The following is a 27,701-nucleotide window of genomic DNA, read 5'->3' on the forward strand; positions in this document are numbered from 1 at the left end:
AGGCCTCATCTCAGCTGAAGATCCTTGTCAGATCAAACTTTTACTTGAAGTCTAAAAGCTAGTGGGGTTAAACAAAACCAGCTATGCACAACAAGGCCTAAGAGGCAATCTTCAAAACTCCACATTACTTACAAATTAAAGAATAACACTAAACACCTTGCTCAAGTTGTCAGCTCAGGTTTATGTCAGCCCTGACTAATCTGTGGATTTTACCTACCTACCAAGATGCAAGCTGGAGAGGGAAGCCTGCCATTCTATGACATGCAGCAAAGTATCTCTGAAAATTGAGACTGGTTTTGCATATCAGTATGCCCTGATCCATGCAAAATCTTGCTCATCCATTCCCAGGGACAGCAAACAAACAAATTGAAAGCCCTCTGAGAAGGAAAGGCTCTAGGCAGTACTGGCAATGGAAAGAAGAGTCAGTGAAAGAGCTATTGTCTGGGAACTTAATGATAGACAAGAGAAGTAAGATACAGTAAATATATGAACAAAGCTGTTAGATGTTTAGTTTTTCAAAAACAGGATTATCTTAAATGGATGAGTTTGTTTTTCCAACAGCTTTTTAAATGTTTTCAAAGATGCTTTATGAAACATGAAAGTTTTAGTATAAATCAGGCAGAGTGCCAGACCTAAGTGGTTTCCTGCAAACAAGCCTAAGCAAAAAAACCCATTATACTGACGAACAGACACATCTCTACTTCACCTGCCATTAATTATTATTTAACCTTCACTTTTTTAAGAAATACAGGGAGACTCATACAATACCATGGGTGAGCTTCAGCTAAGCCACATGGCAGATTTTAGCTCATGACAAATGTGAGATAACAAAAACAAAGGAAGGTAATTGTGTAAGTTTTTTCTTAGGAGCACACACAGGGTGCTTTACCTGACTAATTAAATACTTCCAGCCCTGACTGAAAATGCTTGCCACGTGGAAAGGATACTGAGTTTCAGGTAATTAGTCAATTGGCTTACACTGGGTTTGATTACCTCTGTTTCTTTTTCACAACTACCTCTGGGGAAAAAAACTCAGCTCCAGCAAGAGTTAGCATTTGGCCCCTGCAACAGAGTCAGAATATACCAATACTGACAGGAAAGACGTGAGATAGTTTTGGTTTATAATATAAAATTTTCCTGTATGTACTTTTTCCCTGTTTTGTAAAGTGTTTTCTCACTTTGTTGCAGTGATGGGTACTTGAGAGGAGAAAAGAGGTTTTGAACCATGTATTTTGAACATAATTTTGGCAAACATTGGGTGAAAACAAACAAAAACCACAAGCAACTGTATATGTATAAAATGAGATTTTGCAAAATACAAATTTGTGAATTTCCCTCCCAGTAAGAATATCCAGAGCTTGCATATTTTGGGAGCACTGCTGGGACCTGATTTACAAAGGCTCCTTAGTACCTGCAGCTGGAAAAGATTCCTAACTTACACCAGCACTGAACCCCGTGTCGCAGCACAACTCTTACAGCCTCACTGCTTAAGCAAGTGTGAACACTGTTAAGTGCTGTGATGCAAGAGGCTTGTTAACCCCATGTTGAACTCAAAGAAGGGTAGTAGCACTCATGGGAGTACAAGAATTACAAAAGTGGTTTTGGAGAAGAGCCAAGGTCTAAATTGAGCATAAGCTGAGGTTTATGTATTTTGCTAGTTTGAAATACTACTGAAAAACAAGCCCAAGGAAGTGGTCAAGCTGAGAAGCTAACTCAGAATACAGATGATTTTATGAGGAAAAACAAATTTCTGCAGCACTCCTAAGTCCCAATAGATGACCAATATTCATTACCAGACCAAAGTAAGGCAGTCACTTGGTCTAGCAGCCTTCATCATGTTATCCTCAGGTATAATTGAGATCAGCTCATTTATGGATGAGTCAAAAACTCCAGCAGATGGAACATACAGAGCTATGTTTCCTACTGGTATGCCCCAGAGAAAAGAAATATAAATCACCTGGAACAAGGAGAAATTATTTTTTGTTTCTGATCAGTTTGGTCATTCAATACTTCTGTAAGTGTAGTTTTAGACTAGTGAGGAATTCCATATCTGCAGTTAGATGAATGAAGAAAGGATTTTCTCCTTTTACTTTTTAGTAATGCGCATCTGTGAGAGTTCAGTCCTTAAAAATTAAACATGTGTAAAAAGTTCAAAGTTACCATTATGCAAGCAAGAATAGATGTACAAGAAGCCACACAGAGCACCAGAAAACTCCAAGAGTCATAGTTAATTCAGGTAGGAAACTAAATGAGGCAGAAGTATTAGAAGGGAAAATAACACTAGTACTGAACTCTCAGGCTCCAAAGTCATTTCCATCCCTGTTGTGTAACAAAATCTACATAGATGCACTTTTCTTCCTGCAGAGGTCTCTGAAATCAGTGGGGGTTTAGGCAAGCTCAAAGGTCAGCCAAACAAGAAAAGGAGGCTCTGAGCAGTAAGCTCTTTGGACTTTTCTAACGAGTCACAAAAATCATTGACAAGACCGAGCCCTGAAGTCCGCAGCAGGATGGGTCAGTTAAACTAGTGTGTCTAATGTCAGCAGAGATTTTGTGAGGGTGGAGCTATCTAATGTGTCTGTCTCATTTAATAAGTATTTTCACCCCTGTCTCCTCACACTTTATTATGGCTACAGCTAAGCTATTTAATGCGTACAATGTAAGCACATTCAGTATGTGTGGTTACGTATGGATACAAATGCAGATACGCAATGCAACAGTTTCTTCCTAAGTGAGAAGAAGAATTATGAAAGCTACTCATCTGATAGGTCTTACTGTAAGGCCATGTTTTTCCAGTTTCTTTTCTGCCTCTATCAGGGACAGGAGGAATATTTGAGGCCCAATCTAGCTTTCCCCCTGCACTCTTTTTAAATGCTTCAATTGATTCTCATTAATCTCTGCCTTCAGTTTAGGGGCTGAGTAAGCTTCTTCTTTCATCTTAAAATTAAATTTGCTTGATAGATTATTATTATTATTATTAGGTAGGGAAAACCCACCTGTCATTTGATGTGTTGGCTTCTGTTCCTTCAGACGTCATTCGTGGATCATTTGCTGCCCTGATCACTGTCATCACTTTAAGCAATATTTTAAATCATTACAGAAAAATCATCATCTGGTGATTTCCAAATTATTTTTCATTTATAAAATTCTCTTAACATCTTGACTTTTGAAACATAAATCTGGAGCTATTTGGAGTGCTTGAAATAAAATACTTAGTGAAATATAAAATCAATAGGTAGCATAAAATACCAACATAACTGACTGCAAAAACCATGTGTAAATTATATGGGAGCCAAACAAGTGCAGAGTGGTAACCTGGCACCAGCTCAAATTTTCAAAATGAAGTTGGAGGGAATGGCAATCTACAGGCACTGCTCCAATTTGATCTTGCACATTGAAGTGTACGCCCCAGTAACCTGGCATAGGCTGAGGACTTTCCTCTTCAGATTTCAATGAAACTTATCTTTTTAAAACAAGAAGAAAAAAAATCTGAAGACACTCGCTTCTGCACCTCAGCTAAAAAAATAAAGGTGTATAAAAAGACAGACCTGAAGGGTGGATGAGAAGTTGTGCCTCCTACGGTAACTGCATCATATAGGGGAACCTAATGCCAGAGTACACTGATTCTATCAGCTCTCGCTCTGCAAGAGCACTGCTCTGGAGCCATGAAAAAGATACAGCAGAGCAGTGGCAAGATCTGCTCTCAGCACATCATTGATAATACCTGAATGTTACTGCAATGCCTTCTCCTGATCAGGTCTTACTGAAACATGACACAACTTGAATAAAACAGGGCTGCTTTAACTGTTATGAAATTTTTGCACGTGGACATGTTACCACAGATCTGTGCTTAAACAATATACCACCCTCAAGCACAGGACAAGGGGAAGCAAAGCCTAAATATGTGGGTGGCATGCAAGGAATCACACTAAAGGCAAAAGACTTAAAGTGTTCATTGTTGCGTTAGAAGACAGCTTGTGCTTTTATTATCAATTTATAGATATATCTATCAATTCATAGACTGCCTGCTGTGCCTCTTACTGAAAAGACAGGCAAGGTTTGTCAAAAAGGTTTTGTATCTATTTGATCTGACTCTGAAAGTGTTGCTTTGTTCCACAGCACTACATGTTCGGTGATCACCAAATTTATTGCGGTCTGAAACCTCAATCATGATCAGACATGCACATCTGTTGACATTTTTAACAGGTGGTGGTTCTCTTGTTTTTAAATGAAATTACTCACATGCTTAAGGCTAAGTTCATGTGTGTATGTTTGAAGAGATTGGGCCAGGCCTGATATCTAAATGAGGGTCTACTGATAAACAGAACTTGTGTCCTCCAAACAGCAGCTATTCACCAGCTCCTTCGCTAAGTCTCCCATTGTCCTACTTTACCAGTATTATCAAAGTGTTTATCTTTAGTGCTACGCTTGCTGACTCCTTTCTCCCTCTTCTAAAACCTGTAATATGATTAAAGTGTAGCAAGGTTTGTAAGGAGAGGTAATATCTTTTATTAGAGCAACTGATACATATCTCCTTAGACCATCAGGGCTACATAACACAACCAGTATAATTTAATTAGTCATTTTAACAGAATTGGAATAATGGCAGTGACCTCAGCCAAAGCATTTTGTGTACATTTTTTTCCTACAGAGATCTGGCAATGCCCCATAATCCTGCACTAACATGCCTGTCTTTATTCAATTCCACATCTCTTGAATAATAAGTCCATCAAAAACACCCTTGCTTTTTGCTTTGCATGATGAAGTGGATACTACCATAAAACAAACAAATTTTGATCTGCTGTGTAACTGGCAGAAGGTTTTCAACAGACCAAATGATACTGCAGAGATTAGCCACCCGTTAGTTTTCAGGGTGGTGTTGGTGTTGTTTGGGGGGGGTGGGGGTGGGGGTGGGGGGGTGTTTTGGTTTTGGTTTTAAACATGTTTTCACACTGCTTTTCAGTATTCAGAAACATGTCCCTTCTATGACGTCCAAAGCATTTTGCCCTAGAACTGCAGCCGGTCGCATCTGAAGATGGTCAGATTCTGTAACGACCTAAGGAGTCATGCTATGCTTGCCTGGGGTTGTGCTGAAAGAAGCTGCATTTACTAATTATGTATACATAGCTGTGTAATCAGGAGGTAAAATTTGAAACACCACCTAAAAGATATTAAGCCAGCAGTTGAGGAAGGGCAGTTCCTGCACCCTCAGATATGATTTAATGAATCTTGCAGGGGCTTTGACAGAAATGTAATTTGCCAAACCCAGCACATTTTTCACTGCCAATTAATTAAACTGCATTATGGAGAAGAAGTGTCCAGTAAATTAAAGAGCTGCAAGCCTAGAACTTTACATTATCTAATTGTACCAAACTCAGCTACTGAAATAGATTTGCCTGGTTATCAAAAAGGCTATGAGAAAAGCAGCTTTTGAAAATGTTCCCCACGCTATTCCTTAAGGTTGACTTACATTTCTGTCTCATGGTAGCTCTTCATTCTCCTGTGACTTACACCACTACCCATTGATAACGGTGAGGCACAGTTCACAGCTCGAGCTATCAATGACACCAATTTTCATTGTGCTCTGCACTGTGTGTCAAAAGTTGCATGAATTAGTCTTTAAAAGGTTATCATCCTCTCTCAAAATCCAGAGCAACAGAAATCTCTTTATCCATTCCTGCTTACTGTTTGTAACTTCACAAGCATGATTTCAAAGCCTGGCTACAAACGGCCATGGAAGATGAGCCAAAGCAATGTTCTCAGGTGGAGAAAAAATGCATTATGGAAACCAGAAGAAGATTTGACTCTTCAGCCAAAGGGTTGTAAAAGGAATGAATCACTTGAACTCTTTCCAACTAAGTCATCTCTCATGTTCTTAGCATGCAAGGCAGTGTTCTGTGGTTTTAAGCACACAGAAAGTTTCCAGTCTCTTCCCATCCATGAAGCTTCACACGCACAATTTTGGAGAACAAAGAAGAATTATGTTCTCCATAAAACAGTATTGAGAATGTGTTTGGCAACATGACCTGTGAAAAACCCAGAAAGGATTATAACTTTGTGTGTTACCTGTTTTTGTGGGAAAGACACAAGAGCAGGGCCCCTCAGCAACTTACCCCCTTCTAATGACTTCTAAAAGTCCTTTATTTCACTGTTAATACCCAGCTTTGTCCTGTCTCACTCAGGAGACAGAACAACATGAAATTCTACTTTCCATGAATTAAAACTAAATTTTGAAAACTACAAGCTTTCTGAAAATATTTTTCTTAAAAAAAAAAGCTTAATTTTAAGCTCATTAATTTAACTAGCTTTAGATTAAAATACCTATGTAACTTTTTGCATCTTATAGGCCCTGCTAATCCCTTCTTCTGAAGCTAACCGGGTGCCAAACTACTGAAACAGGCTATAAGAATTTTTTCATATGTTAACGAGAAAAAAAGAAAGCTCTTCTCTGAGGAGCAAGAGAGGCTAAAAGGCTGAGGCAGACCTCTTCACTTCCTGACATTTTCTCATTGCTGGAAGTCCTGTGAATAAGCTGCAACTTGCCATCATAAAAATCAGCATTCGCTGCTTCTTAGAAAGCCGCACGCTACTCTTGCACTTCTTACAAGCAGCAAACAATCTGCAGACATGCTTTTAAATGTCACAACCTACGAGCCTCTTCTTCCTAATCACTGGTAATCTCACACACCTTTTCTAGGAGATCATTACTAATGTTTTGCTTCCCCTGGTATTTTATACTTGGAATATTCAAATATGAAGACAGCTATGCAATTAATTCAGACCAGGCAAATCTGTGATCTCTTATATGGCACAAAGTTATTTCCAACACCTACCAGGTACTGTGAAAATAAAACCATTCATCATTGTGGAGCATTCACATGGTGTGACAATGAAATCCATGGGTCATCAGCTAACTTTTGTGTTCAGATTTTAGAAGTGGTGGCTGTAGCCTTTTATGAGGCCATCCAAGCTCTCATAATCAAACTCCGCTCTATAATTCTCACTTCTGTCTCACCCTACAGCTACATGACCCTTAGTGGTTTTAGCAGCTGAGATTTAAGGCAACACATACTTCATGTGAAACCAAGTTAGTCCCTGGTTTTGACAGATTAAAGTTCAAAGTGGTTAGAGCTGAATAAAGTAATCAGCTCATATTCACCCAAAAGGCATGAAAAAATTGTAGTTGCAGGTTCTGTAATAAATGTTTTACTTAATTCCCACCAAAAGCTCATTTTTCATACATATCATTGACAGACTACATCCCCATCATGCAGAAATTATTATTGTGTGTAAGAACACAGTTGTTCTTAAAGATCAGACAGGGCTCACAGGGCTCACAGTGAACAACAGACTTTAGGTCACTCATGTTTACAAAGTCTCCGTGATATTCATACAGTTTCCCAACCACAAAAATTGCACACTTTCTACTTGCTTCCCCCTTCTTCAGATTCTTTTTCTGGAGGTACGTAATCTGGTATAATGTGCTTTAAATTAAGGTTTCAAAGCAATTTATAATCTATTCCTAGGCAATTTTGCTTAAAGCACAGTGATAAAAGCTGTGTTATTTGTTAAAAAGAAGGGTTTATTAATGAAAGTAACAACTGTTGACACCAGTCTCTCTGGAATATCTTCTCTTAATGAGTTGATTCCAGGTGTCTTGCTTTCTGGAGTAGTTTAAATAGTGTAAGTAAACATACACTGCGCAGTGTTAATATTTAGGCAGCTGCTTGAATGACTGTTTGTATAAATCATTATGGTTTTGTGGCAGCTGAGCCTTGATCTAGCTCCCAGCTGAGTTGCAGCTTTTTAACGTAATAATGTTTCACATGCATGGTAAAAATTGCAGTACATCGCACTATCTGTTTCTCCTATTTATTTCTGAACTAACTCTGCAGATCTTTTACTGCAGCAGGAAGTTTGCCTCAGTGAAAATTACACAACTGAGCTGCAGCATAGTGCAAAAATTGGAAAACCATGTCTTCTAGCACCAGCTGACAGCAAGCATTGTATGGAGAGACCTGAAACAGAGAAACTGCCAGTCTTTAGACTTTAATGAGGCTGAATGTTAGCATATCAACAGAGAGTTCTGCAAAACAACGACCTAAGGAGGCCTTAAGAGGGGAAAGGGCTGAAGAACCTCTTTAGGCAAACAACATGCAAGGTTGCTTCACGTTGAAGACAATATCTGTTAGATTTTATGAGTGTCTTGACAGTGAGAATGGTATTTGAAGTACAGTTATTCCAAATGTAATTTTCAGGATGTATATTATCAATCAAGAGCATAATTTTCTTTTCCTTTTTAACCTTAGGTTTCATGAAACGCACACATTAATCTATCCCAACTCTGTTCCTTCAACAGTCCTTCCTATATGAGAACCCTTGAGGTGAATTAAGTTTCCAAAGCACACTCATGAAGGTTCAGATATTCTTCCCTCTAGAACCCTAAAACAAATGTCTGTGATGACAACCAATCTCCCACTACATCATTGCATTTCTGTCCTAAACCTCATGGCTGAATACACAAACAGGTCTGTATGTTCAGCACTGACACTGTTCTTAAGTTTCCAGTCATGCTCACCCCCCCACCCCACCCCAACTCCTTTAATTTCTGGTTTTAGCAATTTTAGCTATTTTCTCTATTATCTATTACCTGCATTATATATTGTCTCTGCATAAACTCTGGAATGCCTAGACCAAGAAAAACCATCCTTTCTGATGCAGTGAGCTTTCTCCTAAAAACTTTGCATGCTCAAGTGCCACAAGACACAGATGACAAAGCTCTCTTGGGTACAGGGAGAGGCAGCAACAAGAATAATGCAAAGAAGGAAAATTCTAATTGCTTTTCCAGTGTCTCTCCAATCCTCTCTGCAGTGATAGGGCAGCTGAGCCCAAAGAATAATCTCAAACCTGCTGGTGTTGCAGTGGATTACAAAGTTAAAGTGTACCAAACAACCAGACATCCATAAGCAGCTTGAAGCACCAAAATTACCACTTGTGGAGCACATATTACATAGAACAGCATTCTTTTAAACTGAGAACTCGGTCACAAAATGAGACTATTTCTTCGCTATCCTTCTACTTTAATTACTGTCCTAGTTTCAGCTTGGATAGAGTTAAATTTCTTGATAGTAGCTAGTATGGGGCTATGTTTTGGATTTTTGCTGGAAACAGTGGTGATAATGTGGAGATGTTGTAGCTGTTGCTACGTAGCAGTTACATTGGTCGAGGACTTTTTCAGCTCCCCGTGCTCTGCCGGGTGCACAAGGAGCTGGGAGGGGGCACAGCCAGGACAGCTGACCCCAACTGACCAAAGGGATATTCCACACCATATGACTCCATGCTCAGTATATAAAGCTGGGGGAAGAAGGAGGAAGGGGGGACATTTGGAGTGATGGCATTTGTCTTCCCAAGTAACCGTTACATGTGATGGAGCCCTGCTCTCCTGGGGATGGCTGAACACCTGCCTGCCGATGGGAAGCAGTGAATGAATTCCTTGTTTTGCTGTGCTTCCACGCACAGCTTTTGCTTTACCTATTAAACTGTCTTTATCTGAACCCATGAGTTGCCTCACTGTTACTCTTCCGATTCTCTCCCCCGTCCCACCAGGGGTGAGTGAGCGAGCGGCTGCGTGGGGCTTGGAGCTAAACCACAACAATTACCTGAATAATTTATTTTTGTTTAGTTCCTGGAGCTCTGTAGTTCAACATACAACAAAGTAACAGTATCTTTTCAAAAGGCAGTAAAGGACTTGCAAGTGAAAGAACTATTCCAAAACTGGCATTTTAACCAACTGATTTTGCATTACTGTACAAATAGCCAAGTAGATTCACCTAAAAGAATAAAAGCTAGTCATTGCAACAACTATTTGGTCACTGTAATTATAGAAAAGATCAGCTTGTTTATCAGGATGATAAACATCTTGATGTTTGTCAAGATCAAAAGTAATAATGGCTTTTCCAAGTGTGCTGGTAAGAGATTGGTGCAGATCTATATTTAAAGATGCATGACTAGGAAGAACAAGAATTATTTTTTAAAAATGAGGAAGGTATTTTTGCTTAAAATAGGCAATTTTCTACATCTTTAGAAATTAGCATTCAATTGTTACTTTCCTTCATTAGTAAACAAGAGCAGTATTTTCACGTTGCAATCCAAAACTCACTCAGGACAAATAGTTTAAACCCAGTATAACATCAGCCACATTAAATTTGCACTAGTAAAGAAAGCCTAATATTCAGGTATCTTAAAACCCAAGAAAAACGTTAAAATACACTCTACTGGGATTGGCTCCTGTTAACTACTGACTTCCTTGCTTGTTTTCTAAATAACCATCTACATTAGCGCAGATGTTCTTGTTACCTTCTTGTGTTGCTACTGAATTGACAAGATCAAAAAGCATTGGATAAATAAAAATATTCCTAATGTCTTTAGTAATTAAGCACTGCAATTACTGTCGACCACCCCGTTTTAGTTTACCTCCCAGATAAAAATTCCATTAGAAATGATAGCTCTTGCTGCTTTCTTCTAAGTGGTCTTTTAAACACTTTAATGGTTGTGAAATATAATTGAAAAAGAGGGGGAGAATGGGCTTGTGTGGGGTTTGTGGTTTTTTAAATATTTTTTTAATCTTGAATTACCTAATCTGAATTATCTGAGGCCAAGCTTTATTTGTTTGAATGAAGTTTCTGTCATTAAAAATCAAGTTCAAATTGCACTGATGTTTTAATGCACTAGGTGGCATAATGATATTCATATTAGGGCAAATTAAATGTTTTACCACCACCCAGGTACTGAGTTGGATTAACAGAAGATACCCTTTCTGCCAAATAAGAAGTCCTACAATGCTGGTAATTTCTGGTAATTTCTGATAATATGATCTGAATGATAATGTGATTCTGTAATAATGATAGGAATGCTAATACTGTAACTTTCTTTGTTGTTCTTTGCAAGAGTACTTCAAATTCTGAAAGAAAAAAAAATTCTGATTTAAAGACAACAATATAAAAAACTGTTCACACCAAAATACTGGTCATCTGATCCACGCATTTTTCATTGATTCCCTACGTTCAGAATATCTTGTTGCCTCTAAATAGGTGTGCAAAAATGATGAAAAGAGAGTACCAGGTGCAGTAAAACTTTCTTGTTTACTATTCTTCTTCAGCTCTATAGACTGGCAAATCTGGCTGTCACCAGCTGACAGATTATTCACAGATGACAGCATTGTACTGCCCTGTGTTGTTTAACCTCCATTAGCACCTGGAGGGACATCAACCTCCTTGCAGAGAAAATGTCTTTGTTTCTTTTGATATATGAAATATCCCATTCTCCCCCACCAGAAACCCAGGCATATACTGGACCCACATAACATACAGATCCTCAGCAATGCAGTTTTAGGCAAAGAAGTTGACAAAGTGATAACCAGATACCCCTGTCATAAACCTGTCTGTTCAGTCAGGTGAGTAGGATTAATGTCCAGCCCCTCACTTTGCAGACTTTGGTTTTGCTAAGATGTGATTTAAGAATTGAAGGCCCAGGTAAAAAATTAACTACTGAAAGCAGTTGTAGGGATTTCAGTTAAAAATCCTTTAAACACTACTCCAGTCCTGATTGTGACGAAGTTTACCCCGAGCAATTTTACTTTTGACCAATATTAAAGTAGATCACAGACGTATAAGCTTGAGAATTATAATTTTTCTAGGACTCCAGTTTCGTCATCTTTGATATGGGCCACATTAAATGCATACTGACACTGCCAGGAATTAGACCAGGTGAGTTGAATCAATCTTTTCCATTTCTAACTCTATTAATTCCACTATTATAGTGGACATAATGAAAGAGCCTTTTAGGTGGATTCTGGTGTCAGACTGAACCAGCATTATGTAAAAAAAAAAATTAAGTCGTCTTCATTTACTGTAAGCTCAGAGACTTGCTTTTTGCTGCAGATGTTCTGTCACAGTTTCCTTGAGTTCTGGGCAGTAAATTACAAGATATGTCAACGTAAAGTGGCAGTGAAATCATTTATCATTAACTTGAAGAGGCCATTATTCAGCTGTGGAAGATGACTGTTTTACGAAATACAAAGGATGAGATCATGATTTAGTGCCCAGAAGTGTTCATTTTCCAAAACACAGCAGTATGTAGTGAGAGTGAGAAAGGAACGGAGCCTAAGCAGCTGATATAATTTTATCTGGATAATGTTTTGATGTTTGCAATCCCAGGTAAAATCAGCTTTTATGAGACTTGTTGCTGATTAGCAGACACATTTTTCTACTGGCTAGCTGCTATGTGTGTCCCAGTTCTTTCCGTGCAATTACAACTCTCACTGTAGTACCACAAGCAGGTGCCCTACCTGAGCACCAGGAAAGGTTTTTAAGAGGTATAAAGCTTTCTGTCTTTTAAGGGTTACTTGAAACATTGGAGTTTCTAAACAAACACTTCAGAGAGTCCAGAAATTATTATTTCCATCTCTTTTTTTTTACATAGTCACTAAACTGTTTTATGAAAATCATCCTCTTAAAAAGCGTATTTGTGCAAGTAACTGAATAGGATAATGTTATTGCTGGGTCTAATTTTGTGAAGACTGAAGAAGTGTTCTGCATAGAAAAAGTAAGCATAGTATGCAGCACAGTATCAAACACCACCAAGTTATCAATTCTTAGAAGAGTTTAGACAGGACTTCTCTGTTTTATGACACGGTAAAGAACACTGAAGCGCCTACCTTTTCCAGCTGGTGCATCCCTTCCTCTACACAGCAAATGGATGCCAACGTTCTCAGTGTCTGGGGATAAAGGCACCTGAAACAATCCTGGCGACAGATCTTAAAGAGGGCAACTACACCTCCTTCCTGCAGGGGAAAAGCAAAATCAGAACAGAAGCACTGATCGTTTCCCTAGTATTTAAGTGAGACTGAGGTGGGGGGGCAGATTCCTTTAGTAATTCATCCAAATTAGTTACAATCGCACCACCAACAAAGAGGATGTTAAGCTCACACAGCGAACTCAAGTTGATTAATGCTTATACACTAAGTGATGAAAAAGTAATATAGCCTCAGTGGGAGGTGTGCTTAAGCGATCGACTTTAGCAGTTACAAGCATAATTTAAATTAAACTTGACAGTCTTGTGAAAATTACAAAGAATTATCAATAGGTAGCAATTGGAGTGACATTTAAGTGACAGTTCAACCATGTACTATTAGGTTAAAACAGATCTTTGTTAGCATATATTTCCCATTCCTCTACATTTCTGAGCTCCTTACAATATTTACTTAATGCTAAAATATGAAAGAGAAAGTCATATCGTTGAAAAGCTACTGAAAATAATGTGGAAACAGGTGTCAAGTTCTATAAAGATATAATCCATATCTTCATCCTCTAATACGTAAAATTTGCACTCCTACACTTTTTTCTTTAAATATGGCAGTAATTACAAGGATTTGAGTACCCATAGATCCTTATAGTAGCTATCCTTAATGATTTCCAACACATGGAAGTGTTAGCAAAGTTCACGTAATAAATGAAAGATATAAATAAATACAAACAATATATGCACTTCATGTAGTGGGGCTTTTTCTGGATTATCCCACATTTCAAAATGTTATGCCATCAGGTGGATTACAGATGCCTTATATTATAAAAAAGCAGACATATAATGAAAAGGAAAACATTTAAAATATTAATGACAGATGAAAGATCTCAGACTAAAGTATTCAGATTACACTAGTAAATTAAAAGTAATTGGAATCATAGACCAAGTGTAATATACACTTTTCTTTTTAAGCCTGTTTCAGTAGCTTCTATATAAAAATATTTTTCAGATTCACAGAAGTAATCTTTTTTCTTCTTAACTATTTGTGTTATTTGAAAGCTCAACAAGTTCTTCCAACATAAAACCTCCAGACTACCATTCAGACTTCACTCTCTTTCAGAATCCTACATTTTTGTACTAGTTCTGCTGGAATACAGTAGAAAGTAATAGAGCAAGCAAAGCTACCTCTTCAGTCTAACAAAAATATATAAAAATTTATAAGGGAGTTAGAATTCGACAAAATTAACACCTCATGTTTTAAAGATAGAAGTTTTATATTATGTCTTTGTACATGTGTATGTAATTTCTGTGAGATCAGTGAAGACAGTGGGCTTACTGAGGTCTGCTAAGAGTAAAATTTTTTTCTGGAATTAGAAGAAGTTCACATATATCTGTACGAGTTATTTTATATTTAGTACTGCTATGTATAGCCTACTACAGAAAGACATTTGAGGGTTTGTTTTTTTTTAAAGGCAGTACACTAACAAAAAAGCTTCAGTCATATTTTTCCTTCCACAAAAGGATACTGATATTTCACAATATACAAAAAAAAGCTATTAACAGCGTTGTCCTCAAAACCTAAGGTAACTGGGATTATTTTTTTTTTTAATGTTGTTATGAGTTTGAAAGTCCCCACAGTTCAGTGGAATCCAAGATGATCTGATTCTCTGATTTAGTCATCATAAGCAGGAGTTTATGAACAACACTAGTAAAGCTCCAGTGATGTTGGCACATTTGCTTCAAGCTTTCTGTATGACAAATGGGTGCCCTGCTTTTACCTCTGATGGACAGGAAGTGATTTATCATTGCATTTGTCAGGAGGAGATCTAAACTGTTTATTTTGTGCCCTGTGTGCCATTACCAAGCTGTAAAATATTGATTACAAGTAATGAACCTGGTGAGCTGTAGGTGAAATATGAGTGAAATATGGAGTAGGTAGGAAATGCTGAGCCTGATTCTATGGCTGATCAAAAACACTCACCTCACTGGGATCTCAGCATTCCCCAGAATTTATCTACCTTTTTCAAGATTTGTCCCCTGTATCTTTTGCAATGATGACAAAACTATTCCATCTGACAGGGATACACATAAATTGGTTAAATGGGTAAACAGTACCATACAGACAAAGAAACAAAACAGCACCGAGCTTTGCTTGCTCTGGAGATTAACTTGCATCTTTCCAAAAGCTCCTGTTATGTCTACACATGCCTTTATTTATCCTTTGCAGACTTTTGGTCAAAAACTGGAAATGCCAAAATAACAAATGAAATGCTGCACTTGCTGTAATTCAAGTTTCATTTGGGACAGGCTTCACATACTCTGTGAAGCAGTGTCTGAAAAAGAACTTTCTTTACTGCTTGATGACCTACTTCTCTCCTATATTGGATTAATAGGAATTCAATTTCCTGGAGACATTCCTGAGATGCTTTTCATAACGGCTAGCAGTATATAACAAAATCCCCTGAAATACAATCACAAAAAGTATGTGGAGGAGGACATGAGTATAAAAAGCCCCGATGTGCATAGTGAGTTGAGTGAGCAAAGAGGGGAGAGAAAAGACATCCAACTCTAAGGTGTAATATTTTGCAGTTTCAGCCTGAAATGACTCAAAGTCCAGTGAATTCTCATCATCCTCATGATGGGCGACAACATTTATAATTGGCTTGAAAGATGATCACCAAAGAAATCTCCATAGCAAATACTTGCTAGAAAAGGAACTGATGCACAAAGAAGGTAAGGCCAATACGTATTTGAAGCTTCTCGGATCAAGATATCTGCTTCATATCTGTAGGCAACTCAAATAGTCAAACATTTACGAAGAGTGTGATCAGCAGGTATAGATATCTTCATTATAATTTCTGCCTCTATGTCTTTTAGAAGACTATTATTATAGCATCCAATACCAATTGGTATTGGACTCTAATAGTCATCAGTGGAATGGATTTATTAACAAAGACCTTTTTTTGGTATCACTCTGTCCCAGCATTTATTTGTTGTAATTGTGGAACTGATTTTTACCGATTCTTGTTGTTACAAAGCCAAATCAATTTAGAACAAGTCCACTTCAAGTAATGCTAATTTTTGACAAGTGCTCAAGTCCACTCAAAATTTATAATTTCTGGGGTTTAGTGTCTCCTTAAGCTCTCCAAGCATGAAGGCAGGGTTTTAACAACCAAGATTAACATATGATTTTTAATATGAAAGATCCCAAGATCAAAATATATTTGATTTAATCGTAGAATAGTTTGGGTTGGAAAGGACCTTTAGAGGCCATCTAGTCCAAGACCCCTGCAGTGAGCAGGGACATCTTCAACTACAGCAGGTTGCTCAGAGCCCCACTCAACCTGACCATGAATGTTTCCAGGGATGGGGCATCTACCACCTCTCTGGGCAATCTGGTCCAGAGTTTCACCACCCTCATCATAAAATATTTCTTCCTTCTAATTAGTCTGAATCCACCCTCTTTCAGTTTAAAACCATTACCCCGTCCTATCGCTAAAGGCCCTACTAAAAAGTCTGTCCCCATCTTTCTTATAAGCCCCCTTTAAGCACTGAAAGGCCACAATAAGGTGTCCCTGAAGCCTTCTCTTCTCCAGGCTGAACAAGCCCAACTCTCTCAGCCTGTCCTCATAGGAGAGGTGCTCCAGCCCTCAGGTCATTCTTGTGGCCCTCCTCTGGACCCACTCCAACAGGTCCATGTCTTTCCCGTGCTGAGGACTCCAGATCTGGATGCAGCACTGCAGGTGGGGTCTCACCAGAGCAGAGCAGAGGGGCAGAATCACCTCCCCCAACCTGCTGGCCATGCTTCTTTTGATGCAGCCCAGCACACAGTTGGCTTTCTGGGCTGCGAGTGCACACTGTCAGCTCACGTCCATCTTTTCAACCACCAGTACCCCCAAGTCCTTCTCAGCAGGGCTGCTCTCAATCCCTTCATCCCCCAGCCTCTCTTGATACAGGGGGTTGCCCTGACCCAGGTGCAGGACCTTGCACCTGGCCTTGTTGATCCTCACGAGATTCACCTGGGCCCACTTCTCGAGCTTGTCCAGGTCCCTCTGAATGGCATCCTGTCCCTCAGGGGTGTCAGCCTCACCACTCAGCTTGGGGTCATCTGCAAATTTGCTGAGGGTGCACTCAATTGCATTATGTCATTGATGAAGATATTAAACAGTACTGGTCCCAGAACAGACCTGAGGGACACCACTCATCACTGATCTCCATCTGGACATTGAGCCATTGACAACTACTCTCTGGATGCAACCATCCAGCCAGTTCCTCATCCACTAAGCAGTCCACCCATCAAATCCATACAACCATAATTCAATTAAGAAAATAATCCATACAGCCATAAAGTAATAAAAAAGATTTCTGTGAATACATCCCTGCAAAGCAGCCCCAGACAATGGTACAGCAGGGAAGTAATATTGATGCTTATGTATGGCAAAAGACTTGCCAGAAGAATATTTTAGAATCATAGAATCATTAAGATTGGGAAAGACCTCTAGGATCATCAGGTCCAACAGTCGAGCCAACACTACCATGTCTCCTAAACCATGTCCTGAAGTGCCACATCTACACATCTTTTAAATACCTCCAGGGATGACAACTCCACCACATCTCTGGGCAGCGTGTTCCTATGCCTGACCACACTTTCAGAAAGGAAATTTTTCCTAATATTTAATCTAATCCTCCCCTGACACAGCTTGAAGCCAATTTTTCTCTTTCTATTGCTAGTGACCTGGAAGAAGAGACCTTGCTACAACCACCTTTCAGGTAGTTGTGGAGAGCAATAAGCTCTCTCTTCAGCCTCCTCTTCTCCACACTAAACAACCCCAGCTCTCTCAACCTCTCCTCATAAGACCTGCTCTCTAGACCCTTCACCACCTTGACTGCCCTTCTCTGGACATGCTCCAGCAACTCGATGTCCTTCTTGTACTGAGGGGCCCAAAACTGAACACAATATTCAAGGTGTGGCCTCACCAGTGCCGAGCACAGGGGCATGATCACCTCCCTGCTCCTGCTGGCCATGTGATTCCTGATACAAGCCAGGATGCTGTTGGCCGCCTTCGCCACCTGGGCACACTGCTGGCTCATGTTCAGGTGGCTGTCAGCCAACACCCCCAGATCCTTCGCCGGGCAGCTCTCCAGCCACTCCTCCCCAAGCCTGTAGCGTTGCATGGGGTTATTGTGACCAAAGTGCAGGACCTGGCACTTGGCCCTCATACAGTTGGCCTCAGCCCATCGATCCAGCCTGTCCAGGCCCCTCTGCAGAGCCTTCCTACCCTCAAGCAGATCAGCACTCCCACCCAACTTGGTGTCACCTGCAAACTGACCAAGGGTGCACTCGATTCCCTCATCCAGATCATTGATAAAGATATTAAACAAGATTGGCCCCAACACTGAGCCCTGGGGAACCCCACTCGTGACCAGCTGCCAACTGGATTTGGCTCCATTCACCACAACTCTCTGGGCTCAGCCATCCAGATGGTTTTTTACCCAGCAAAGAGAGCACTTGTCCAAGCCATGAGCAGCCAGCTTCTCTAGGAGGATGCTGTGGGAGACAGTATCAAAGGCTTTACTAAAGTCCAGGTAGACAACATCCACAGGCTTTCCCTCATCCATCAGGCAGGTCATCCTGTCATAGAAGGAGATCAGGTCAGTCAGGCAGGACCTGCCTTTCATGAAGCCGTGCTGGCTGGGCCTGATCCCCTGGTTGTCCTGCACTTACCTGGTAAGCTCACTCAAGATGAACCGCTCCATAACCTTCCATGCTACTGAGGTCAGACTGACAGGCCTGTAGTTCCCTGGATCCTCCTTCTGGCCCTTCTTCTAGATGGGCGTCAGATTGGCAAGCCTCCAGTTGACTGGGACTTCCCCTGTTAACCAGGACTGCTGGTAAATGATGGAGAGTGGCTTGGCAAGTTCTTCCACCAGCTCCCTCAGTGCTCTCGGGTGGATCCTATCTGGCCCTATAGACTTGCGAGTGTCCAGGTGGAGCAGCAGGTTGTAAACTGCTTCCTCCTGGGTTATGGGGGGTTTCTTCCACTCCTTGTCCCTGCCTTTCAGCTCAGGGGGCTGAATACCCTGGGGATAGCTGGTCTGACTGTTAGACTGAGGCAAGGAAGGCATTTAGTACCTCAGCCTTATCCTCATCCTCAGTTGCAAAGTTCCCCTGCACATCCAATAGAGGATGGAGATTCTCTTTGGTTCGTTTGTTCGTTTGTTAGTGTATTTGTAAAAACATTTTTTGTTATCCCTTACAGTAGTGGCCAGGTTGAGTTCTAGCTGGGCTTTTGCTTGCCTAATTTTCTCCCTGCAAGACCTAACGAGATCTGTGTATTCTTCTTGTGTTACCTGTCCCTTCTTCCAAAAGCAGTAGACTCTCCTTTTTTTCCTGAGTGTCATCAGAAGCTCCCTGTTCAGCCAGGCCGGTCGTCTTCCCCACCGGTTCGTCGTGCGGCACGTGGGGACAGCCTGCTCCTGTGCCTGCAAATCTTCTTTCTTGAAGAAAGCCCAGCCTTCCTGGACTCCTTTGCCCTTCTGGACTTCCTCCCAAGGGACTCTCCCAACCAGTGCCCAAAACAGGCCAAAGTCTGCCCTCCGGAAGTCCATGGTAGTGGTTCTGCTGTGACGCCTCTTCTCACTTCGCCAAGAATCAAGAATTCCATCATATCATGGTCACTAAGCCTAAGACAGCCTCCAACTGCCACATCTCCCACCAGTACTTCCCTGTTTGCGAACAGGAGGTCAAGCGAGGTACCTCCTCTTGCAGGTTCATTTACCAGCTGCGTGAGGAAGTTGTCTTCCACACACTCCAGGAACCTCCTAGACTGTTTCTTCTCTGCTGTGTTGTATTTGCAGCAGACATCTGGTAAATTGAAGTCCCCCACTAGAACAAGGGCAACCAATTGTGATACTTCCTCTAGCTCCTTGTAGAGCACTTCATCTACCTCTTCATCCTGGTTGGGTCATCTAAAACAGACCCCCAGCAGGACATCTGCCTTGTTGGCCTTCTTGGCCTTCCCCCTCATCCTTACCCATAAGCACTTGACCTTATCATCAAAGTCACTAAGCTCTATGCAATCAAGGCACTCCCTAACATACAGAGCCACCCCACCACCTCTCCTTTGCCCACCCCTTCTGAAGAGCTTATAGCCGTCCATTGCAGCACTCCAGTCATAAGAGTCATCCCACCATGTCTCTGTGATGGCAACTAAGTCATAGCTATCCCACTGCACAATGGCTTCCAGCTCCTCCTGCTTGTTGCCCATGCTGCGTGCACTGGCGTAGGTGCACTTGAGCTGGGCTATCGGTTTCACCCCCTAACCCTGTCATGCTACCCCATAGCTCCTCTCTGGTGGGCCTGGCTACATCCCCTTCCCTCTTTGAACCTAGTTTAAAGGCCTCTCGATAAGCCCCACCAACTCATTTCCAAGAATCCTTTCCCCCTTTGTGATAGGTGAACTCCATCTGCCACCAGCAGGCCCAGTGCCATGTTAACCTTCCCATCATCTAAAAAACTGAAATTCCACCAATGGAACCAGCCTCTGAGCCACGTATTAGCAACATTTGGTTCCAAAGGTTAGAAACTGATTTGCAGACAGAAGCCTGCCCAAAAATTTTCCTGGGTAGTTGCAATAAATACTCTTCTTGGGTCATCCTTTCCAAATTTTCTCTTTTTGCTTTTAATATTATCTAAACCAGTGGAGTTTGGATTATGCTGCCATCAGCGTAGGTGTTGTAGATAAACACTACATATCACGGTTTGAAACTCACAACTCAGTGTTGGTTATTCTATTAGCTCAGATTTCAAGGATTTTTATTATTATTATGGCTTTCTCCCTTCATTTCCTATCTTACCCTTGCTACTAACTAATTTTTGTTAGAGATTTTAGTCTTTATACTTCTGACAGCTAGTAAGAACCACTAGCTTGCTGCCAGGGAAACTCTGGTGTGCTTTAATGTTGTAATTATAGCTTGGGACAGGAAAAACGCTAACAGCGTTCCACAAGATCACTCATTGTCATGGAGAGTAAGACTTCAAGTTTACATGAACAAATTTCTTTGGTTTGGCTTTCACTGTAAACAAATATTCCACTTCTCTGGTTAGTTTTTACAAAGTTAATGATAACTCTCAAGGGAAATTCTGTGTCTGTGGGAGATTTTGAGATCTTTACAAAAACTGAATCCATACTCACACTCTTAATGAGTGGGTGCAGTTCCAGATTTATTTATTTTTTTTTAATCATCCTGCACTGTCGCTGTCATAGCTAACTACTCAAGTGGCCAAATTCAAAATTCTGGTCTGTTATAATTCCTCTGCCACCTTGCTCACTGATACAGATAACTGAGGCAATACAGAGGGTGAAGGGTGATAGCGAGTCGGGAAAATATATTTCACAGTACACAGAGGAAACAGACACACAGGACAGGCCATGCAATCACTGCTGTAATTCAGCAACTAAACACCACTTGGGTTCTTTGCATAATGGGGTGCCTTTCCTCACTTGTGAACCTGTGTCACATCCAGGTTTTCACAAAAATTAATTTAGTGATTTATGGAAGGTCAAACTTTATTTCTGCTAAATTATGGAAGTCACACAATGATAAAAAGCACAAGACCAATTTTCCTCAATCTGTTAGTTCTGCACTTCCTCAATACTCAATATTTTAACATTGTTTTTGAATACCACTGAGTGGAGCTCAAATATCAAATTTGGAAAAAATTAAGTCTCTCAGGCTGCTGCCAGGATCCACTACACGTTTCTGAGTCTGCCTCATCTGCAGCCTTCAGAACATAGCAGTACCTTTTATGGTGCAAATACCCATCTAAAGGCAGATCAGAAGTAAAATGTATTAAAAGCCACTGTTTAACCTCATCTCTGAAGCAGGGCAAGGGATTGGCCCACCACTCCACAAGCAGAAGCTTGGGAAAGGAGGTTTTCTTCTTTCTATATACACTGTGGATATGATTATCCTACCCTCAACCTCACACAATGCCCTGCCTTTCTCACTTTTTCAAGATCCAAGTGGCCTCAAAGGTGCAAACTCTGCAGGGATTGCCAGTATCATTGATGTTGGCAAAATGATTCGTTTGTAACAAAAGTTAGCATCAACTACTCAGGGAATTAGAACACAGGCTGACAGAAGTAACTATAATGATGTTCCTCTGCAAAAGGAAAACAATGGTTGCAAAGTATTTTTAAAATTACATCTCTACATATTAATAATATCTCTAGCCACCTCTGGGCACACAGCTGTTTCTCTGCATACTCCTGAGGCATATACATGGTCAACTGTAAAGTTTCTCTTCACTTCTGTGGCTGGTACTTAAAAAGTACCATCAGGAGAGACCCTAAAAGAATGCCCAAGATGCTGAAGGGAGTGGTAATGGCTTATATCATTGCAAGGCCACTCTCCATAACCTTTGAGAAGTCATGGAGAACGGGGGATGTCCCAGAGGACTGGAGGAAGGCAAATGTTACCCCTGTCTACAAGAAAGGCTCGAGGGAGGATCCGGGTCATTATAGGCCCATCAGCCTTACTTCAATCCCTGGGAAAGTTATGGAATGAATCCTCCTGGGGGCCATCACAAGTCAAATGAAGCACGTGATTGGGAAAAGCCAACATGGCTTCACTAAAGGCAGATTGTGCTTGACAAACCTGGTGGCCTTCTACGACAAAGTGACTTGCCTGGTTGACATGGGGTGGGCGGTGGACATTGTCTACCTGGACTTCTCCAAGGCCTTTGATACAGTCCCCCACAGCCTCCTCCTGGAGAAATTAATGCGTTATGACCTAGACAAGCGGTCTGTGCAGTGGGTGGGGAACTGGCTGACAGGCCGCACCCAAAGGGTGGTGATAAATAGCTTTTTCAAAATGGCAACCTGTCACAAGTGGAGTCCCCCAGGGATCGATGTCGGGCCCAATGTTATTCAACATCTTCATAAGTGATCTGGATAATGGCATCAAGTGTAGCCTGATGAAGTTTGCAGATGACACCAAACTGAGTGGGGAAGTAGGCACTCCAGAAGGGAGAGCTGCTCTGCAGGGAGATCTGGATAGGCTAGAAGAGTGGGCCAGCAAGAATCTTATGAAGTTCAACAAGGACAAGTGTAAGGTCTTGCACATGGGAAAACATAATCTGGGAGCGCAGCACAGACTGGGATCCACCTGGCTGGAGAGCAGCTCCGTGGAAAGCGACCTGTGGGTCCTCGTGGACAGAAAGCTCAACATGAGCGAACAGTGTGCTGCTGCAGCCAAGAAGGCCAACAGGATGCTGGGTTGCATCAAAAACGGCATCGCCAGCAGAGATAAAAAAGTCATTATGCCACTATACTCAGCACTTGTCAGGCCACACCTGGATTACTGTGTACAGTTCTGGTCCCCGCTATACAAAAAGGATGTGGACAGGCTGGAAGGGGTCCAGCAAAGGACCACCAAGATGATCAAAGGACTGGGAAGCTGCCATATGAGGATAGGCTGGGAGAACTGGGTTTGTTCAGCCTTAAGAAAAGGAGGCTTGGAGGGGATCTCATCACCATGTACCAGTACTTAAGGGGCAGCTACAAAGAAGATGGAGACTCCCTTTTTACAAGGAGTCACATGGAGAGGACAAGGGGGAGTGGACACAAGTTGCTCCTGGGGAGATTCTGATTGGACGTGAGAGGGAAATTTTTCACAGTGAGAACAGTCAACCGTTGGAATAATCTCCCCAGGGAAGTGGTTGACTCGGCCACATTTGACAGTTTTGAGACTAGCTCAACAGGGTGCTGGGCCATCTTGTCTAGACTGTGCTCTTCCTAGAAGGGTTGGAGTAGATGATCCCTGAGGTCCCTTCCAAACTGTGATTCTGTGTGTAATACACCAGATGGCACAAAGACAACTGTAGTTGAACCAATGGCCAGAAGCCTGTTGGAGTTTACCATCCTACTGCAGTTGCTTGCACGGGCATTGAGCTTTACTGAAATAAAGAATTTTGGAGTTTGCACCTTTTTTGTTGTGTGTGGGTTTTGGTTTTGGGTTTTTTTTTTTTAATCTAATAGGGTATTTTTAAGTCAGGCTTGCAAAAAAATTAGTTTTTCACAGTAAGTTTTGTTTTTCTTTAAACTAGATTATTTGTCTCCTTAAATACAAAATTTCATCTTGTACAGTACATTTCAAAACTTGCAACCACTACTGTGTTAAGTAAAATAACTTACTTTTATTAGTGGTTTCCTTTGGATTAATCCATAAATCCCCTTACCTTAGCTATGATACGGCACAGATGGGCACCTTCCTGGGTAAGGCTGAATAAACTACTTATTGCTGACTCAGTGATGTACACACTATCCGACAGTTCAGTTTGTCTCAGCAGGTTCTGTGTGACATAAGATAATAAACATAATTTACTTCCAATGAAAAACATTGCTGTGATATTTAAAAATAAGACTGAGTAGAAAGTTTAGTTCATTTAATCCATATCATCTTACTTCTCACCCAGAGAAAGGAAAGAAAAAGAACATGGGCAGGAGTCAAACTGATAACACTTTAACATTTATCATTGCATTTGAGTAACCAAGAATAGTGATATTTAAAAATAAATATGAATACAGTAAGAGAACAGGTATGTGTTTGAGAATTTTCAGTAAAGAACCTTCAGCTACTTAGTAAATTATTGTTGGGTTTGGCCTGGGATTGCGCTAAAATTTTCAGAAAGCAACTAATTGTCTTAGTGCTGAAGCTGTATCACAAAGTGGTACAAGATTTCCACTTTATTTATAAGGAATATTGCTATACCCTTTCTAACACTACTTTCTAAGGCTCTGGGTTCATCCCTATTCTCAGTATACACAGAAAATATCATTGGCCCATATAGGGAATTTTCATAGAGAAATACAGTTTATTTCTCTAATGTATGAAATAGGTTAAATATTTTTATCTTTGTAAATAGTTGTCTTGCTTTTGCATGTGTGCCATTGCAGCTTCACAGAGAAACACAGTTGCCAGAAGAATATGAAGTTTATTTAATTTTACTCTTTCTAAAAGTACATACAATTGTTAGAGGAAGACTTAATCATATTTGCTAGGAGGAAGGTGGTAAGTATTTTTATATTTAAACCAACTTTGAAGGAAGTGCAAAGAAATATGCCACACTTTACACTGTTCATTGATACAAAATTAAATTATCTTCCCTTTAAGAGCCTGTGTTCTCCCACTTTTAGCACGCCCCCTTCAAAAAATGTTCCATAAAAGACATAACTTATCAGTTCACATTTTGATATGAACCTATCCTAAAAAAATTCCTGATACACTGATTAGAAATGAAAGGTCTTCAGTCCACAATTTAAGCCGAGAGTTCTGGCCTCTCACAGGCACTTAGTCTGCTAAGACAGAGCAGCAAGCTACCCATAGACAATGCTGTTATATGGCAGAAGTGGGCTCACAGACTGACTGAATGCCTCAGAAACCTGCTCTTAAAAATATTTTAGTTAATGGCCTCCAAACTAAGCCTTCAGCCACACAGGATCGTGCAGAGTAGTTAATTCTGCTCCCTTAAAAGAAAAAGGGACACGGATTTCAGCTGCATCAGTAGGTATCAAAGTGCCCAAAGACAGAAATATTAGCAATTATTAGAGCAGAACTGCTCTTGAGATTAAAAAGAACAACCGCAACCTACTCACTGAATTTGCAATATGCAAATTTATTTACACACTTCAACTCATATGTGGCATTTCATTTAGTTCTCACAAATCCTAACCAAAGTGAATTAGTTTCTTAGGCTTCTTAGTTTGACTGTAATTCTGCAAATGTATTCTGGAGATTTTCACTTCCTAGCAATAAGCTTTCAAAATTATAAGGGATGTTTCTGAAAGAGCTACATTTTTTTTCTATCTTAATGCATCAAGGTACATTAGAATTTAACCAATACCACATATTAATTTTGTTTTAGCATTGTAGTAAATACTATTTAACTATTTCCTCTTCACTAAGCCTCTCATTTCCTCTTTATCTGTAGGGACAACATAAAATTTCAGCATAACATCACCTCTAAAATATGGACAAATTAATTGAGCATAATTACATTTGGAGTTTTTTATTTGAGAAAGATTAGAGGGTGCAAAGGAATTATTAATGAGATCTCAAGAAAGGAACCAGTGTAAGCCAAGATTGATAGGTTAGACTTGCAAGTTGCTACTATTTTAAGAATGGTCTAATGGAAAAAAAATTAATGCATTTTAGTCTCAGCCTAGTTCCTCAGTGTATTTATTTATGTTTAATCACCACTGGAAGCTATATATCATGCCTGCAATAATACAGCACTGTTTCTGGAAGGTTATACACACACACGTATATAACCTGTACACAACACTATTTTAGCACTACTTCCTGGAGAGTAAGACACGCACTGGTTAAAATGTGTGCTATAATAATATACTTCCTATACATACATCTTCTAAAATGTTTAACTTTTAATGAGAATCACTGAGAGGAGGAGAGACTGCTTTCAAGGTTTCTAAAGAAAAGCAGTGTCTGCATGAAAAGAAGAGAAGATGCATCCAAAGGTCTTATTAACAAGATATTGTCCAGAAATTAGATGCCTTGCAATGAAGGAGGCCTATCAGGAAACTGAAGTAACATATTGAGCCACAAGATCACTGGGTTTGGATTTGAGGTTATTAGAGAATTTGACAATACAAACACCTAAATCTCTTTGCAAGACAAAAACTGTTCATAAGTTTGCTGAAGATTGAGACCTGTGATTATAATCCTCCTCTTAACTGACACTTTCCCTCAACATTCAACAATTTTGAAAAGCATTTTTTTTTCTTTAAACTATAAACTAACCTGTGCCTCATGTGTTAAAACCAGCTCTATTAACTGGCCAAAATACTGAGCAACAGTAGTGAGTGTTTCATTAATACAAGATTTCATCGACTTCAGTATATGTTCATCTTCAGTTTGTACGCACCTGAAAGAAAGAGAAAGGAGAGGGATGGTGGAAAAGAGATGCAACAGACAACTACTGTTTTACGAAGCTGATTGTGACAGGTGAGCTCTCTGTTAATAATGGGAATATAATGGGAATTCACATGAGGACACTGTCTTTGTGCCATTAGCATCACACCAAACTTTACTCGAAGCTTTATCTACACATAGTAAGTATACCATCAAAGGACAACAGTGGACATTAGTGAATAATTTTGGGATCACAATTTACTTCACAGACTGCAGGCCAAATTTTGCTGCAGGTGCGGTGTTTATACCAGTGTAACCCTGCTATTTCCACTTATGCTTATAGTTACAGTCACTCTAGGATGCCTGCATTTCAACTACAGCTGTGTATATCCATCCATCATTCATGACCAAAGTGCTTTCAATAATTTTAATTTCTTTGTCATAGTTTAATGATAGCAGGATAAGGACCCAAAATGAATGTGCACCCAGATCAGTAAAATTAATTTAAATTTAAACAGCATACTCAAACATAAAATTTGGCCTTCTATGCAGAAAGATTACATACAGCAGCTTTACAGAGTTAGTATAACTGTCCTGTAACAAGTGATATCTGGCTGTAACTGAAGAAGTGAGATAAGATGGAAAACTTTATGCAATTCAAATGAAATAACTCATACTTTCTCACATTTGAATTGTTAAAACATATTCCAGCCAGGCAGGCCACTGTAATGGAAGATATCGTTTGGCTGATTACTGTCTTCATCTGCACAGCAGGTCCTTTCAGCTTTACCTGTCTTCCACCCACCTATATCAACTTTTTGTCAAACAGACAAGGAGGGAGAGGGCTGATTTGGGGCAGACACTATGAGGTCGGAGCTCTCATTAAATCAGTGTGTCTCATAGTAGAATATAAAAGTAAACTCTGATCTGTGTGGATTTGGCAAAAAGCAACAGTGCTCAAGAAATGT

General features: G+C 40.2%; 1 protein-coding gene across 1 annotated transcript in view; it reads right to left on the reverse strand.

The window, feature by feature from the left end:
• Window positions 1-27,701, reverse strand: part of INSC (INSC spindle orientation adaptor protein) — a 115,525-nt gene that overhangs the window by 42,649 nt on the left and 45,175 nt on the right. Inside the window, exons 5-7 of the mRNA XM_064453267.1 lie at window positions 26,623-26,746; window positions 24,041-24,154; window positions 12,713-12,838 (exon numbers count right to left, since the gene is read on the reverse strand). Coding sequence (XP_064309337.1) covers window positions 12,713-12,838; window positions 24,041-24,154; window positions 26,623-26,746 — 364 coding nt within the window. The remainder of the gene's footprint in view (window positions 1-12,712; window positions 12,839-24,040; window positions 24,155-26,622; window positions 26,747-27,701) is intronic.

The sequence above is a fragment of the Phalacrocorax carbo genome, chromosome 5, assembly GCF_963921805.1.
Source record: "Phalacrocorax carbo chromosome 5, bPhaCar2.1, whole genome shotgun sequence".
Taxonomy (NCBI): domain Eukaryota; kingdom Metazoa; phylum Chordata; class Aves; order Suliformes; family Phalacrocoracidae; genus Phalacrocorax; species Phalacrocorax carbo.